Below are 14,854 nucleotides of genomic sequence, written 5' to 3' on the forward strand. Positions count from 1 at the left end.
GTAATCTTGCGTCTCGGAATATGATAAGCCAATATTAAGGAATTAAACTCTACTCTAATTTCTGTGGCCAAAAAATGTCTTTCGGCAGGACCTTCTACTTTGATGCCCACTAGCGAATCTCTTCTGAAAGGGGTAAGCTACGTGGTTTGGGTACTTTCTCCTTGAAGCTAGGCATTTGCCCAAATAAGTAATGCATAGCCTATAAGGCGTAGAACATAAGAATAATTATGATGCAAAACTTTTTCTGCTTTTTTTCAGGCAGACTTATCATAACACTTGGGGTAATGGTAATTATAATTACGGCTTTATTTCATAGCAATGGCATGGCTTGTTTTTCAAAGTTTAGCCCTCCCCCAACCTATTTAATTTCAATCTTTCCTTTGTTCTCCATATTATTAACTCTATATTTCCATGCCTCACTCTCTGCTGTGGTCATAGACTACATTCACATGGTAATTTTTTTCTTAGCAACATAGCATAAAATTGATGCTGCCAAAAAGAAAAAAAACGTGTAGGTGTGTAATATCCTGTCCGGAGAGCTGATGTAGAAATCCCCATTTCTGGTTACTGCTCATCTTGTCTCTGATGGAGTGCGGCGCACACAGAGAGGTGACCCAGTTGCCGTGGCAACCAGCTGAGGATGGGGGGGGGTGCGCGGTTACTCTGCACATCTCCCCACACTCAGTGGATGAGTCACACAGTGTCTTCTAAGCACTCCGTCACCAAGGGAGGGGGGAGCGAAAACCATAGATAGAGGGAGGGTGACGGCTGCACAAAGGTGGGGAACAGAAAGCGGAGAGCGATATGGTGAAAGAGATGGGAGGATAAGGGGAATAGGAAGAGATACTGAATGCAGAGACAAGGTGTACTTCTAGGCGAGTGGGTGGGAAGACAATAGGAAGGAGAGAACAGAACGTTTCAGAGAATGGAGATTGTGAGCCCCAATGGGGGCAGTGAGGATGAGGTCAGTAAAGGGCTGTGGAATTAATGGCGCTATATACCTGACAATATATAAAGTATAACAATCACAGAAATTAGAATCATGGATCCCCATGAAAGCCTCACCACTATATGACTGAACAACCCTGCCAGCCAAAACAAGGGAAGGGAGAGGTACGAAAGGGGTAATCAAGAGCCACAAGGTGCAAGCGTTGCCCAATTATGCAAAACTATGTGTGCCTGACAAACTAGCCCCCACACTGATGGTGGTAAGTGCTGCAATTATACACCGTGTACAATCTACTGCACAAAACAAAACGGATATGGTGCAGCAAAAATTGGGAATCAGGTTTAATAGCACAGTTTACAAATGTTCTGCTATTTGTCAGAAACCAAACCAGAGTTTATACAGCTCAACACAACATAACAAGTGGTATCTCCATATTCAACACAAAACCCCACTTTTAACGATTCTTGTGATCTCCAAATGATTTCCTCCTCTGCACAGAATCCCTCATAAGAGCACGTTAACAAATGATTATTATTATTTATTGTTATAGCGCCATTTATTCCATGGCGCTTTACATGTGACAAATCAGGTGATCATACCTTCTGGGAGGAAGCAGAAGTGTGGGCATCTGTGGCCTTCCAATAGGGGAATGATCCCAAGCATACCTCAATGTCCACCAAGGCTTGTTTTCAGAAGCCCTGGAAGATTCTGGAGAGGCCGACACAGTTACCAGACATGAGCCCAGAAAAAAAAATCTTTGCTGGGATGTGAAGACGGCAGTAGCAGCATGCAAGCCCAATAATATATTAGTGAACCGAAGGCCCATTCTTCATGGGCAATGGCTAAGATTCCTTGCTCCACTGCGTGCTAACGGTTCTTATCGTGATAGGGTAGAATCATTCGGTCTGCAATGGTCACACAAAGGGGCATTTTGTGCTGAACTTGGAGAAACCACTTAGTAGTGTGGAGCTTTCGTAATCCGTCCTGTTTAACGGATTTAAGGCAAACAGCAGAAAGTTTGCACACTTTGCTAATATACCTAATATGCAATAATAGTAATAATTTTGATTGCATTTGAGCATAAGAGGTAAGCAGCTGTGCACATCTACAATTTATAAGAGTTGGCAGATTGTAAGGATTAAAGAGGCGTCACCTCGGTAAGTGGCGAGGAGCAGTTTATATATTGTTAGACCTCGACCATAATAGTAGCTTAATATGAACACTTCTTTGGGGGGATTTCTTTCAGTTCTGCTATTACTGAACACTATTTTGCATATTAATAGGTGAAGAAAATGGCACATTTTTAATATTAGGTTAGCAAAAACAAAGACTGATATTTAAAAAAACATTCATGTTGTAGAGCTGTGACGCGTGTCCCTCCCTCTGATGGCTAGAACAAAGGAGGTGAAATGGCCTCCTGGGCACAACAATCCGCCAGCATTACTTCGGAAAAATAACAGCAGCTGGAGACTAGAATGCAAATGTATGACCTACGTTCGCCCAGGGCAATGCTCCTCTGGCCTAGGTCTATGGACTGATGACCTGGACCGACCTTTGGCACTAAACGACTACCTGATCAGCGGTTGTTACGCAGGCAGACCGTAGTAAACGATGCACACTGAGCAATCTGTAATACCGCTCTCAGCAGTGCAAGTCCTATACAGCACGATCCACCACCAAGTATGATGATCATTTCACTTGATGAACCAACGTTTTGCTCGTTCCTCATGTGGTCAGCAGCCTATTTGCGTGGCAAGATAATGGTGAAACGAGTGTTCCTAAGAGTAATCTTCCAGGGTAAATGTAACCTAAATCATTCTGGGAAGGTGTAGAGCCAGAGACGATTGGTCTGGTCAGTGAGAATTGGTCTGCCACTTTTGGGAACCTCTTGTTTGTCCATCAGAAGCTTCCTATACATGGAGGCACACCTTAACCAATGTTATTATGACAGTTTCATCACATCACCTTCACTCCAAGGGACAGGTTTATAAGAAATCAATTTGCTATTCGGATTTGCTAATAAGCAGAATATGGTTTTCGAATTGCAAACATAACCAATTCTAAGTTTTCTGGGCCCTGTATTTTAGAACTTAGCAGGCACCATATCTTTACAATGTACCGGAGAGCACATACTCGCCATCCTAATAAATCTGTTCCAATCTTTCTATAAATGCATATACTATTACGATATCTTTTTCAAAGGAAGACTCAAGGAGTTGCTTTTCAAATGAAACTGGTTAATGAACGCAGCGATTTACCCAAGCAGAAGTTCTGGCAAAACATCCTTGGAAACGGAATGCGTGTATTTTTTATGTAATCATACATAAAACCCAACTGTAAATTATAGAAAGATTATAAAGCTCAGCGATTTTATACAGGTTATGGAAGTCAAAGATGAGCCGTAAAGATCCCTAAAAGTTTATAGCACTCTTCTTCTTAATACACGCTCTAGCTACTGCAGAACCGCTTTTTAAATAAATGTGGAAGCGCTTTAATATTAATATTGTATACTCCAATGTGGTTGGGACATAATAAACACTACTGCAGTTGACGAAGTCTCTTAAAAGAAAAGTATGGGAAGTCAATTGTGCCAGACGTCCTCCATAGAAAGGGCTGGCTAAGCAGTGCCATTGTAAGGCTGCTAGCCTCTGCATACTCTTCACAATCGGACCGCAGAAAGTCTGGTTAATACCAAGATTTACAGACTATTTGCCAATTGGTCTGTTCTATTTGTGGTTACAAAACTGTTAATCTTTTAAGCATTTTTTTTTTTTTTACCATTTCAGAAATGAATTAATAAATTAATACAATTAGATGGCCATGTACAGTACATTCACACATTACGGTATATATATATATATATATATATATATATATATATATATATATATATATATATATATATATATATGTGTGTATGTATGTATGTATGTATGTATGTATGTATGTATGTATATATATATATATGTATGTATATATATATATATATATATATATATATATATATATATATATATATATATACACACACACATTATAAAAAAGCATAGTTAGCAGTTAATTTCCCACTAGTATGCAGAATAATGATAAAGAACACAGATATAAATGTATAGAAGAGATCTGTTCTCAGGCACAATCATGCTGGGCTGAATCCCCATGGAACTAACCGTGACGCAGATAGAAGGCGGGAAGGCGATGCGGAAATAAATGTAGGTGAAAATGGAGATAAAATAGAGTGAAAGAACCAATAATTGCACACAGATAATAAGAAAGAAATGGGAACATGATAAGAAATAAACAGGATATGAAGAATGGCAAAATCAAGGGGTAGATTACCACAAACTAATTATAGAAGTATAGTGCACTTTTATTGGTGATCACACAAAACATGGCCCAATTGTACATTATGAACAGCATTATTGGCCCAATTGATTATTCATTATAAAAATAAATACCATCAGAAAAAAACTAAATATGTACAAATGTCGTATTACAACATATTAGTAAGATGTTCAAAGACATTTAACAAAAATCTATCGCCATACACAAAGCCATTAAAAATAAAATATTATCCTTGCTTATACAGCGCTATTTTATTCCATAGCGCTTTAAAGATCTCATCATCAGTGTCCCCATTGGGGCTCACAATCCAGATTCCCTATCAGTATGTCTTTGGATTGTGGCAGGAAACCCACAAAAACATACAAACTCCTTGCAGATGTCGTCCTTGGTGGGATGTGAAAGCAGTATCCCAGCACTGCAAAGCAACAGCGCCAACCACTGAGCCACTGTGCTGCTCATATAGCAAGCATTTCAAAAACCTGACCTGCACATCCAAACATAGACTCAGTGTGAACAGGTGCTGAACCTAGAGTCGCCAACTCGTATATAGTTAAGTAAATAAGGCAGCACACTGCAGCGCTAGAACATACAAACTTGAAAAACGAAATTTGAACTGCATTACTGCACTAGAAATATGAAAAATGAGAGCTTTTAGCGCATAAAAATGGCCAATTTTATGTGTACCTGGTAGCCCCTTTACGGCATCTCTCTTATACCAGGTCCTACGCTTGCCTTACGTCGCTGAGAATAATCGTCTCCATCTGAATGGGTACATGTGAAAACCTCTTACTAGACTAAAATTCTCTCTCTGTGGAGAGGTATTGGACCTGCTGTAATTAAAACACCTGTAGGCTAGGAGGCGGAGTGCATGATCATAAGGCTAGAGAATACATTTCAAAAACCTGACCTGCACATCCAAACATAGAATCAGTGTGAACAGGTGCTGAACCTAGAGTCGCCAACTCGTATATAGTTAAGTAAATAAGGCAGCACACTGCAGCGCTAGAACATACAAACTTGAAAAAAGAAATTTGAACTGCATTACTGCACTAGAAATATGAAAAATGAGAGCGTTTAGCGCATAAAAATGGCCAATTATATGTGTACCTGGTAGCCTCTCATATAGCAAGAACATGGACAGATTTAAAAGGCACCATTCCATAATACATTCTTGCATAACTTTTGGCAATCGTAAAGACATCCAAACATTTTTGCAGACATCCTTGAGCTTCTTTCAGTGGTCTGCTGGTTTTATTTTTTAATTGAAATTAGTAATCAATTCTGGTTAATTGAAAAAGGTCTATTTTTCCCTCATCTCCATTCTTGTCTACTATTGGTATGTGTTCTTGTGACCATTATCCTGCTGTAGAACCCATTTTCCTCAACTCGAACCTAGTTTTCTTGCACTTTGAAGCACATTTTGCTATAAAATTTTACTGTAAAATGCTGTGATAATCCTCCAACTTCAATGTACATGTAGCATGCTCATGGCCTCCAGTCCCAGAGACAGCAAAGAAACCTCACAATATTATGGATCCTCCACCATGTTTGACTGTAGGTAGAGTGCATTTTTCTCTAAACATTAGGTTTCTATTTTGGCCTTTAAAAACATAATAGTATGCATTGCCAAAGAGCTGTAGATTGGATTCATCTGTCAATAATTGTGGATTGCCTATGTAACTATTGGCAAAGTTCTTTTTTATGCTTTTCATTAAGCCCATAAGTCTAGTGATGAGCGAGTGTACTTGTTGCTCGGGTGGTCTCCGAGTATTTGTGACTACTCGGAGATTTAGTTTCTGTTGATGCAGCTCCATGATTTACAGCTGCTAGCCAGCCTGAGCACATGTGGGGGTTACCTGGTTGCTGGGGAATCCCCACCTGTAATCAAGCTGTCTAGTAGCCGCAAATCATTCAGCTGCGGCAAGGAAAAGTAAATCTCCGAGCAGTCAGAAATACTCGGAGACCACCCGAGCAACAGTACACTCGTTCATCACTACATAAGTCCTGTTTTTTTCAGTGTGACATATGGTACTGGATAAAACCATCAATCTAGAGGTCTCCAATACACACTGCAGTTCTATAGATGTATGTTGTTTCTTTTCCATATCCTAAACCAACTTTTGTAGATTTCTCTCATCAATATTCCGCTTTCCACCATATCCTGGAAGGTTCATGGCTGTTACATGAGCAGCAGACATCTTGATAAAATTCTGAACTATTAAAACCAGAATGCCAAGGTCCTTGGAAGCAGCCTAAAGTATACAAGACTGCTTGTGCTTGGTCATAATAGCATTTCTCATCTGCTCACGAATCTCTCAACTTTGTCATTTTGCCCATGGATCAGGGAATACATTTCTCCCTTTTAATGAAGCACTCCCATTAATATTTTTTCACAATAAATATATATAGATGCACATTTTTTGAGTAGTGTGAGTGTATCAAGATGCTCATCTACAGCCGCTTTCTCCAGGATCCAGCATGGTTCTGCTATGCTTCTCATTGACGTCACCGTGATGAAGACTCTCAGCGTCTCGCTGCGGTCTTGGTAACCCAGATGTGACTTTTACAATGCAAGCCGAAGGATCATCAGCATGAGGCTCCATAGACTTACAATGTAACAGAGACTTCCAGCTCACATATAGAGCACAGAGAGAAAGGTTTGTCTGAATTGCGGTAACGTCACTGAGAAGACGAGCAGGATAGTGCCGAATCCAGGAGAAAGCGGCGGTTGGTAGGCGATTATAATACTACACTCACATTACACACCATGCAGTGCCGTGAGAAAGTATTCATACCCTGTGTACTTTTCCATATTTTTTTCACATTATACCCAAAAACAAATATTTTCCTGGGATTTTTTGTGATATACCAACACAAAGTAGCAAGAATTTGTGAAGTGTAACGGAAATGATACATCATTTTCAAACCATTTAAAAATATAAATCTGAAAATTGTGACGTGCATTTGTAGTCAGCCCCCTTTACTCAATACTTTGCAGGATCACCTTTACCTGCAATTATGGCTGCACGTCTTTTGGGGAATATCTCTACCAGCTTTGCACATCTTGAGGATGACATTTTTGCCCATTCTTCTATGCAAACTAACTCTAGCTCAGTGAGATTGGATGGAGAGCGTCTGAACAGTAACCTTCAAGTCTCATCATAGATTCTCAGTGGGATTTAGGTCTGGACATTGGGCCATTCACTCACACACACGAATATGCTTTGATCTAAACCATATCATTTTTGTTCTGGTAATATGTATAGGGTTGTTGTCCTGCTGGAAGGTGAATCTACGCCAAAGTCACAGCCTCTGAGGGTATGTGCACACGGTCAGTAATTGATAGCATTTTGGACGCAGCACATGTCCGCTGTGTCAAAGCGCTGCTGCTTTTGAACACAGGTGATTCCGCAACCATATGGAATCACCACATCCAATACATTGTACGAGTGAAATATATCTTGCGGAGACTCGCATCTCCGCAAGATAAATAGACATGCTGCAGTCTGTAAAGATGCACCGCATGTCAGTCTCTGCAGGTAAGCCATGAGCGTCGGTGCACACAGTGGGCATGGGATTTCTTGAAATCCCATTCACTACGCTATAACATCTGGAAGCGTCCAACCTGCAGCATTTACTGACCGTGTGCACCTACCCTAACAAGTTTTCCTTCAGGATTGCCCTGTATTTACCTCTATCAATCTTCACCATTAACTCTGACCAGCTACCCTGTCCATGTTGAAGTAAAGCATCCCCATAGAATGATGTCTCCACCACCATGTTTTACAGTGGGGATGGTGTTTTCAGGGTGATGTGCAGTGTAGTTTTCCACCACACATAGCGTTTTGCATTTAGACTAAAAAGTTCTACTTTTGTTTGTCTCATCTGACCAGAGCTCCTTCATACAAAAGCTGTTACCCCCTTAAATGGTTTTTTCAAACTGAAAACGGGACTGCTTATGGCTTGGAAACTGCTCTCTTCTTCTTACTCTTCCATAAAAGCCAGATTTGTAGAGTATAGGATTAATAGTTGTCCTATGGACAGATTCTCCTACCTGTGCTGTGGATCTCTGCAGTTCCTCCAGAACTCCAGAGCGAGTATTGACCTCTTGACTGCTCTCCTTGCTTGGGATGTCTTAAGAGGACAGCCATGTCTTGGAAAAATTGACACATGCTTTCCATTTTTAAATCATGGATTAAATAGTTCTCCTTGGGATGTTCAGAGCTTAGTTTATTTTTTTATTTTATTTTTTTTTTATATAACCTAACCCTGCTTTACTTCATAACTTTATCCCTGACTGGTCAGTTGTGTTCCTTAGTTTTCATGGTGCTGTTTGATCTCTAATATTCTCAAACAAACCTCTGAGGCCTTCAAAGAACAGCTGTAGTCATACGAAGAATAATTTACACACAGATGGACTCCGTTTACTAATTATGTGACTTCTCGAGGCAATTAGTCACTCAGCATTTTATTTAGAGGTATCATTCTACAGGGGGCTGAATACAAATGCACATCACAATTTTCAGATTTATATTTTTTAAATATTTAAAAAAAAAATGATTTCCTTTATACTTCAAATACTTACTACTTTGTGTTGGTATATTGCATAAAATCCCAATTAAATATGTTGACGTTTTATGGGTGTAACGCAAAAAAAAAAAAAATGTTGAAAAGTACACAGGGTATGAATATATTTTCAAGGCACTGCTTACACACATTTAAAAAAAATAGGACAATTTTCCGATACCCGTAGCGTCTCCATTTTTCGTGATCTGGGGTCAAGTGAGGGCTTATATTTTGCGTGCTGAGCTGACGCTTTTAATGATACCATTTTGGTGCAGATACGTTCTTTTGATCGCCTGTTATTGCATTTTAATGCAATGTTGTGGCAACCAAAAAACGTAATTTTGGCATTTTTTTTTTTCTTGCTAAGCCGTTTAGCAATCAGGTTAATCCTTTTTTTTATTGATAGATTGGGCGATTCTGAATGTGGCAATACAAAATATGTGTAGGTTTGATTTCTTATGGTTTTATTTTTATTGGGGCGAAAGGGGGGTGATTTGAACTTTTATATATTTTTTATATTTTTAAACACATTTTTGGTATATTTTGGCATGCTTCAATAGCCTTCATGGGAGGCTAGAAGCATGCACTACTCGATCACCTCTGCTACATGGAGGTGATGCACAGTTCACCTCTATGCAAGAGAATTGCAGGCTTGCTACCACAGGGTGGCGCTCATAGCAATCTGCCATCAACAGTAGCCGCGAGGCCGGCAGTGCTTGTTAAATGCCGCTGTCAGTTTGACAGCGGCATTTAACTAGTTAATGGGCGCAGGCGGATCGCAATTAAGCTTGTGCGCACATGTCAACTGTTGAAAACAGCTCACATGTCGTGGCTTTGAGGTGGGCTCACCACCGGAGCCCACTTCAAAGCGAGGGATAATGCCAGCTGACGTACTATTCCGTCAGCTGGCAGAAAGGGGTTAAAGGGAACCTGTCACCCCGTTTTTTCAAGAAGAGCTAAAAATAGCGTTAAATAGGGGCAGAGCTGGGCTTTACATTAGTGTATTAGTGAGGTTTGGGATTAAGTGGGATGGGATTGGGTCAAGTGCACATGTGGTGAGATGCGATCTTGAGAGTTGATTATGGAGGTGGAGGGCTGGGCGGTTTGGAGGAAGGGCTCTGGGGTTGTCGACTAAAACTGTCTCTGATGTTATCTTCTGCTTGAAAAATGAGGCAAAGTCTTCAGCTGAGATAAGTGGAGAGGGAGGAGGTGCTGGGGGACAGAGGAGAGAATTGAAGGTGTTGAATAACTGTTTAGGGTTGTGAGACAGGGAGGATATGAGAGATAAGTAGGTTTGCTAAGCTGTGGCGAGTGTGGTCTTGAAAGTAGTGAGGGACTGTTTGAATACGATGAAGTGCTCATTAAAGTGTATCATTAAAAACGTCAGCTCGGCACGCAAAAAATTAACCCTCACCTGACCCGAGATCCTGAAAAATGGAAACGCTACGGGTATCGGAATATTGTGCAATTTTTTATTTTTTTTAAGCAAAGAATTTTTCTTCACCACTTAGATAAAAAAACAACCTAGACATGTTTGGTGTCTATGAACTCATAATGACCTGGAGAATCATAATGGCAGGTCAGTTTTAGAATTTAGTGAACCTAGCAAAAAAAGTCAAACAAAAAACAAGTGTGGGATTGCACTTTTTTTTGCAATTTCACCGCACATGGTAAAACCAATGGTGACGTTAAAAAGTACAACTTGTCCCGCAAAAAAACAAGCCCTCACATAGCCATATTGATGGAAAAATAAAAAAGTTATGGTTCTGGGAAGGAGGGGAGCGAAAAACGAAAACGCAAAAACGAAAAAGGGCTGCGTCTTGAAGGGGTTAAAGGCTATATCAGGGACTTTATAAAAACAAAAACTGTACCCAAGCACTAACAGGCAGGTAATTGCGACTTACCTGCCTCTTGTGCACGGCGCTGTTCCTCCCCGGCTCCTGCTGGGGATTCGGAAGCTGCTGCTAACTTCACGTCTACAGAGCGCAGACTCCTTATCTGCTCCGCTATGTCGACCGGTCGGGACTTCCAGCGTCATTCTGATTGACAACTGGATCACCGCTGTCTAACTGGGGGAGTCGGCTGTCAGTCAGGATGATGTCGGAAGTCCCGCCCTGTCGCATCAGCAGACACAGCTGAATCCCCAGCAGGAGCAGTATGTGACCGCTCTGTGCTGGGGAAGAACAGAGCAGGTATGTAGGAAGCAACTATCTCCCTGTTACCGTTTAGGCACTTTTTTTTTTTTTAATAAAATCCTGGATACCCCCTTTAGCTGTGTCCTGTGACAATCTTTTTCCCTACCAAGTTTTTATATTGTCATTTTTGCACAATTTTATATGTCGTATCACTCACTAAATTTTTTTCTACAGGAGATATTTTACATAGTATACTTTAGGGGGAAACAATAATGAGGACCACAACTGTATATAAAAAGGGAACATGATTATTATCCATAGCAACTAGATTCCAGCTAACTGGAAAAAGGAACAATCTTCTTGACAGTTATAAGCAACACTGTCTCCACATGCAAAAAACGGGGTCTGGTTTACAGGCTTGGCTTCACAGACTTTGCCTTCTACCAGAATGGATAAATATGCAGGAAAGATAGGGGGAGTGTTTGTAGCTCAATAGACAAAGAGTATCCTTGCATTTAAAAGCAGCCTGAGACACAGAAGAAAAACAGAGCAGAAACAGACTGGTCAGTGCTGCAGGCTTTTTAACATTAAAAACTACCAGTAAAACGCAGTCTTATGAGAACGTGCTACTGCAGGCTCTGCTTGTGATGGGCTTTTGATCATTTTGTGTATGCTACATTCCTTAATTAAAGAGAACCTGTCATCAGGATTATCCGTGTTACACAAAGTATAGGGACAATGGCGCTATCATACTGGTTTAATAGATAGTGTAGAAATCTGCAGCCTGGTTTTTGGTAATTCATCATTAGAAGCTTAGGATTGAGGGGAGACTGTGGGTAGAGGGTCTTCGGCTTCGCTCTGCCCCTCTGGTGTCTTTGTATTGCCTCAATTAAATCTGGCTCCGCACTGTCCTAGTTGCGGGTGGCGCTTGTGCAGATTTATCTGGTGGCAGGCTGCAGGAAAATGGTGGTTGCGGCGGTGCATGCAGGCACAGATTTAGGTTTTGGCTCAAACAGTGACTCAGTGGTTAGCACTGCAGCCTTGCAGCGTTGGGGTCCTGGGTACTACTCCTACCTATTTTACTGAAGACTGACGGAGGTCGATCTGCCACTGCCCAGAAGCCAGCCACTAGATCAATCTGCTCAAGTGTCGCCCGCAGCTAGGAATGTGCCAGTGCAAAATTTAAATGAGGAAGTAGATAAAAGACACCAAAGGCAGCTGAAGGGTTGTGGCAGAGCCAAAGACCGTACCCCCAGTCCTGCCCCACAATCCCCCGCAACCACCGGATGCACGAAGAATTTATCCAAAACTTCTAATAATGATTTAGCAAAAACCAGGCTTCAGATTTCTAAACTGAATTATCTATTGAAATCAGTATGGCCGCACCATTATGCCCATATCTTTAGGGTAACACGGATAATCCTGATGACAGGTTTTCTTTAAAAGCGTGTTAATGCAGTCCCATCCAGAACGACCCTTCGAAGTTGACACAATAGAGTTTTATCAAGATATCAGCTACTTTGCAAAACTGAAGAAAAAAACATAGCAATAATGCTGAGCCACATGAGCAGACCTAAACTGCAAACGTCATGCCGGGTACCTTAAGGTACCGTCACAATAAGCGACGCTGCAGTCATATAGACAACGAGCCAATCGCTGCAGCGTCGCTGTTTAGTCGTTGTGTGGTTGCTGGAGAGCTGTCACACAGACAGCTCTCCAGCGACCAACGATGCCGAAGTCCCCGGGTAACCAGGGTAAACATCGGGTTACTAAGCGCAGGGCCGCGCTTAGTAACCCGATGTTTACCCTGGTTACCTTTGTAAAAGTGAAGAAAAAAAAAAAAACACTACATACTTACATTCCGGTGTCTGTCACGTCCCTCGCCCTCAGCTTCCCGCACTGACTGTGAGCGCCGGCCGTAAAGCACAGCGGTGACGTCACCGCTGTGCTCTGCTTTACGGCCGGCGCTCACACAGTCAGTGCGGGAAGCTGACGGCGAGGGACGTGACAGACACCGGAATGTAAGTATGTAGTGTTTGTTGTTTTTTTACTTTTACAAAGGTAACCAGGGTAAACATAGGGTTACTAAGCGCGCAAAATCAGCGATGTCAGCGGGTGATCCAGCGACGAAATAAAGTTCTGGCCTTATAGCTACGACCAGCGATGTCACAGCAGGATCCTGATCGCTGCTGCGTGTCAAACACAACGAGATCGCTATCCAGGACGCTGCAACGTCACGGATCGCTGTCGTTATCGTTCTAAAGTTGCTCAGTGTGACGGTACCTTTAGGCTGGGAGTTCACGGGTAATGTCAATCAGCTAGACACCTAGATCTGCTTAGTCCATTTACCTGTGCAAGCATTTTGTATTAAATTGGGGTGACTGTACTAAAATTAAACCCAGGAAACTTGACTTACTTGTGTCGACGGATCTGCTGTATTGAAAACCGCTTAGTTGGGTCATATTCCAGCATTCCTAGAAGAAAAAAAGCCTTTAAATCTGGAGAACTGAAGCTAAAATAAGAACATCACATTTATCATAAGATGTGCAGAGCACCAGTCAGCTACCCTAACAAAAAAAAGTCTAAAATGAAAGAACGCAGTTAAAAAAAGGTTTCCTTAAACCCTTAGTGACCGAGCCAGTTTTGACCTTAATGACCAAGCCAAATTTTACACTTCTGACCTCTCTGTCACTTTGTGGTAGTAACTCTGGAAAGCTTCAATGGATCCCATTGAGTCTGAGAATGTTTTTTCATGACATATTGTACTTCATGATAGTGGTAACATTTCTCCGATATGACTTGCGTTTATTAAAAAAGGGAAATCTGGCAAAAATTTAGAAAATTTTAGCAATTTTCAAACCCAATTTTTATGCCCTTACAGCAGAGAGTTAAGTCACATGCAATAGTTGATATTTATTTCCCACATGTCTACTTTACATCAGCACAATTTTTGAAACATACATTTATTTTTGTTAAGAAGTTAGAACACAATTTACTAAACCATTTTTTTTTAGGGCCCACATTACATTTGAGGGGACTTTATCTGAGAGAAAATACCCAAAAGTGACACCATTCTAAAAACTTCACCCCTCAAAGTACTCAAAACCACATCCAAGAAGTTTATTGACCCTTCAGGTGCTTCACGAGAACTGAAGCAATGTGGAAAGAAAAAAATTAACATTTACCTTTTTTCCCAAAAAATTTACTTTAGATGAAAAAACGGTTATTTTCACAAGGGTAATAGGAAAAAAATGGACCCCGAAATATGTTGTGCAATTTCTCCTGAGTACGCAATATCCCATATGTGGGGGAAATCTACTGTTTGGGCGCATGGCAGAGCTCGGAACGGAAAGAGCACGGTTTCACTTTTTGAATGCAAAATTGGCTAGAATCAAAAGTGGACGCCATGTCACGTTTGGAAAGACTCTAATATTCCTAAACAGTGGAAATCCCCCACAACTGACCCCATTTTGGAAACCACACCCCTGAAGGATTTTATCCAGGTGCATAGTGAGCATTTGGAACCTACAAGTGCGACACAGTTTGATAACGTTAGGTTGTCATATTGAATATGTCGCCCTTAGTATTGAGCACAAGTGCTCGCTACTCCAGTTTGCATCGGGTATTCAGTTATGCACCAAATATCACGGGTACTACAGTTACATGCTCAAGCTCCAACCCGCATGTTTCATGACTGTAAGGCTACTTTCAATACTTGCGTCATTACGGGGCCATCTATATGCGTCGGTGCGACGTACCGATGCACGTTGTGAAAATTTGGCACAACGAGGGCAGCGAATGCAGTTTTCCAATGCATCCGCTGCTCATTGTAAAGTCCCGGGGAGGAAGGGGCGGAGTTCCG

The 14,854-nt window shown here is 41.3% G+C and overlaps 1 protein-coding gene across 1 annotated transcript in view; it reads right to left on the reverse strand.

Moving 5' to 3' along the window:
- The window catches only part of STK11 (serine/threonine kinase 11), a 117,652-nt gene that overhangs the window by 27,395 nt on the left and 75,403 nt on the right, over positions 1-14,854 (reverse strand). Inside the window, exon 7 of the mRNA XM_069739885.1 lies at positions 13,409-13,466. Coding sequence (XP_069595986.1) covers positions 13,409-13,466 — 58 coding nt within the window. The remainder of the gene's footprint in view (positions 1-13,408; positions 13,467-14,854) is intronic.

This window comes from Ranitomeya imitator, chromosome 1 (assembly GCF_032444005.1).
Source record: "Ranitomeya imitator isolate aRanImi1 chromosome 1, aRanImi1.pri, whole genome shotgun sequence".
Taxonomy (NCBI): domain Eukaryota; kingdom Metazoa; phylum Chordata; class Amphibia; order Anura; family Dendrobatidae; genus Ranitomeya; species Ranitomeya imitator.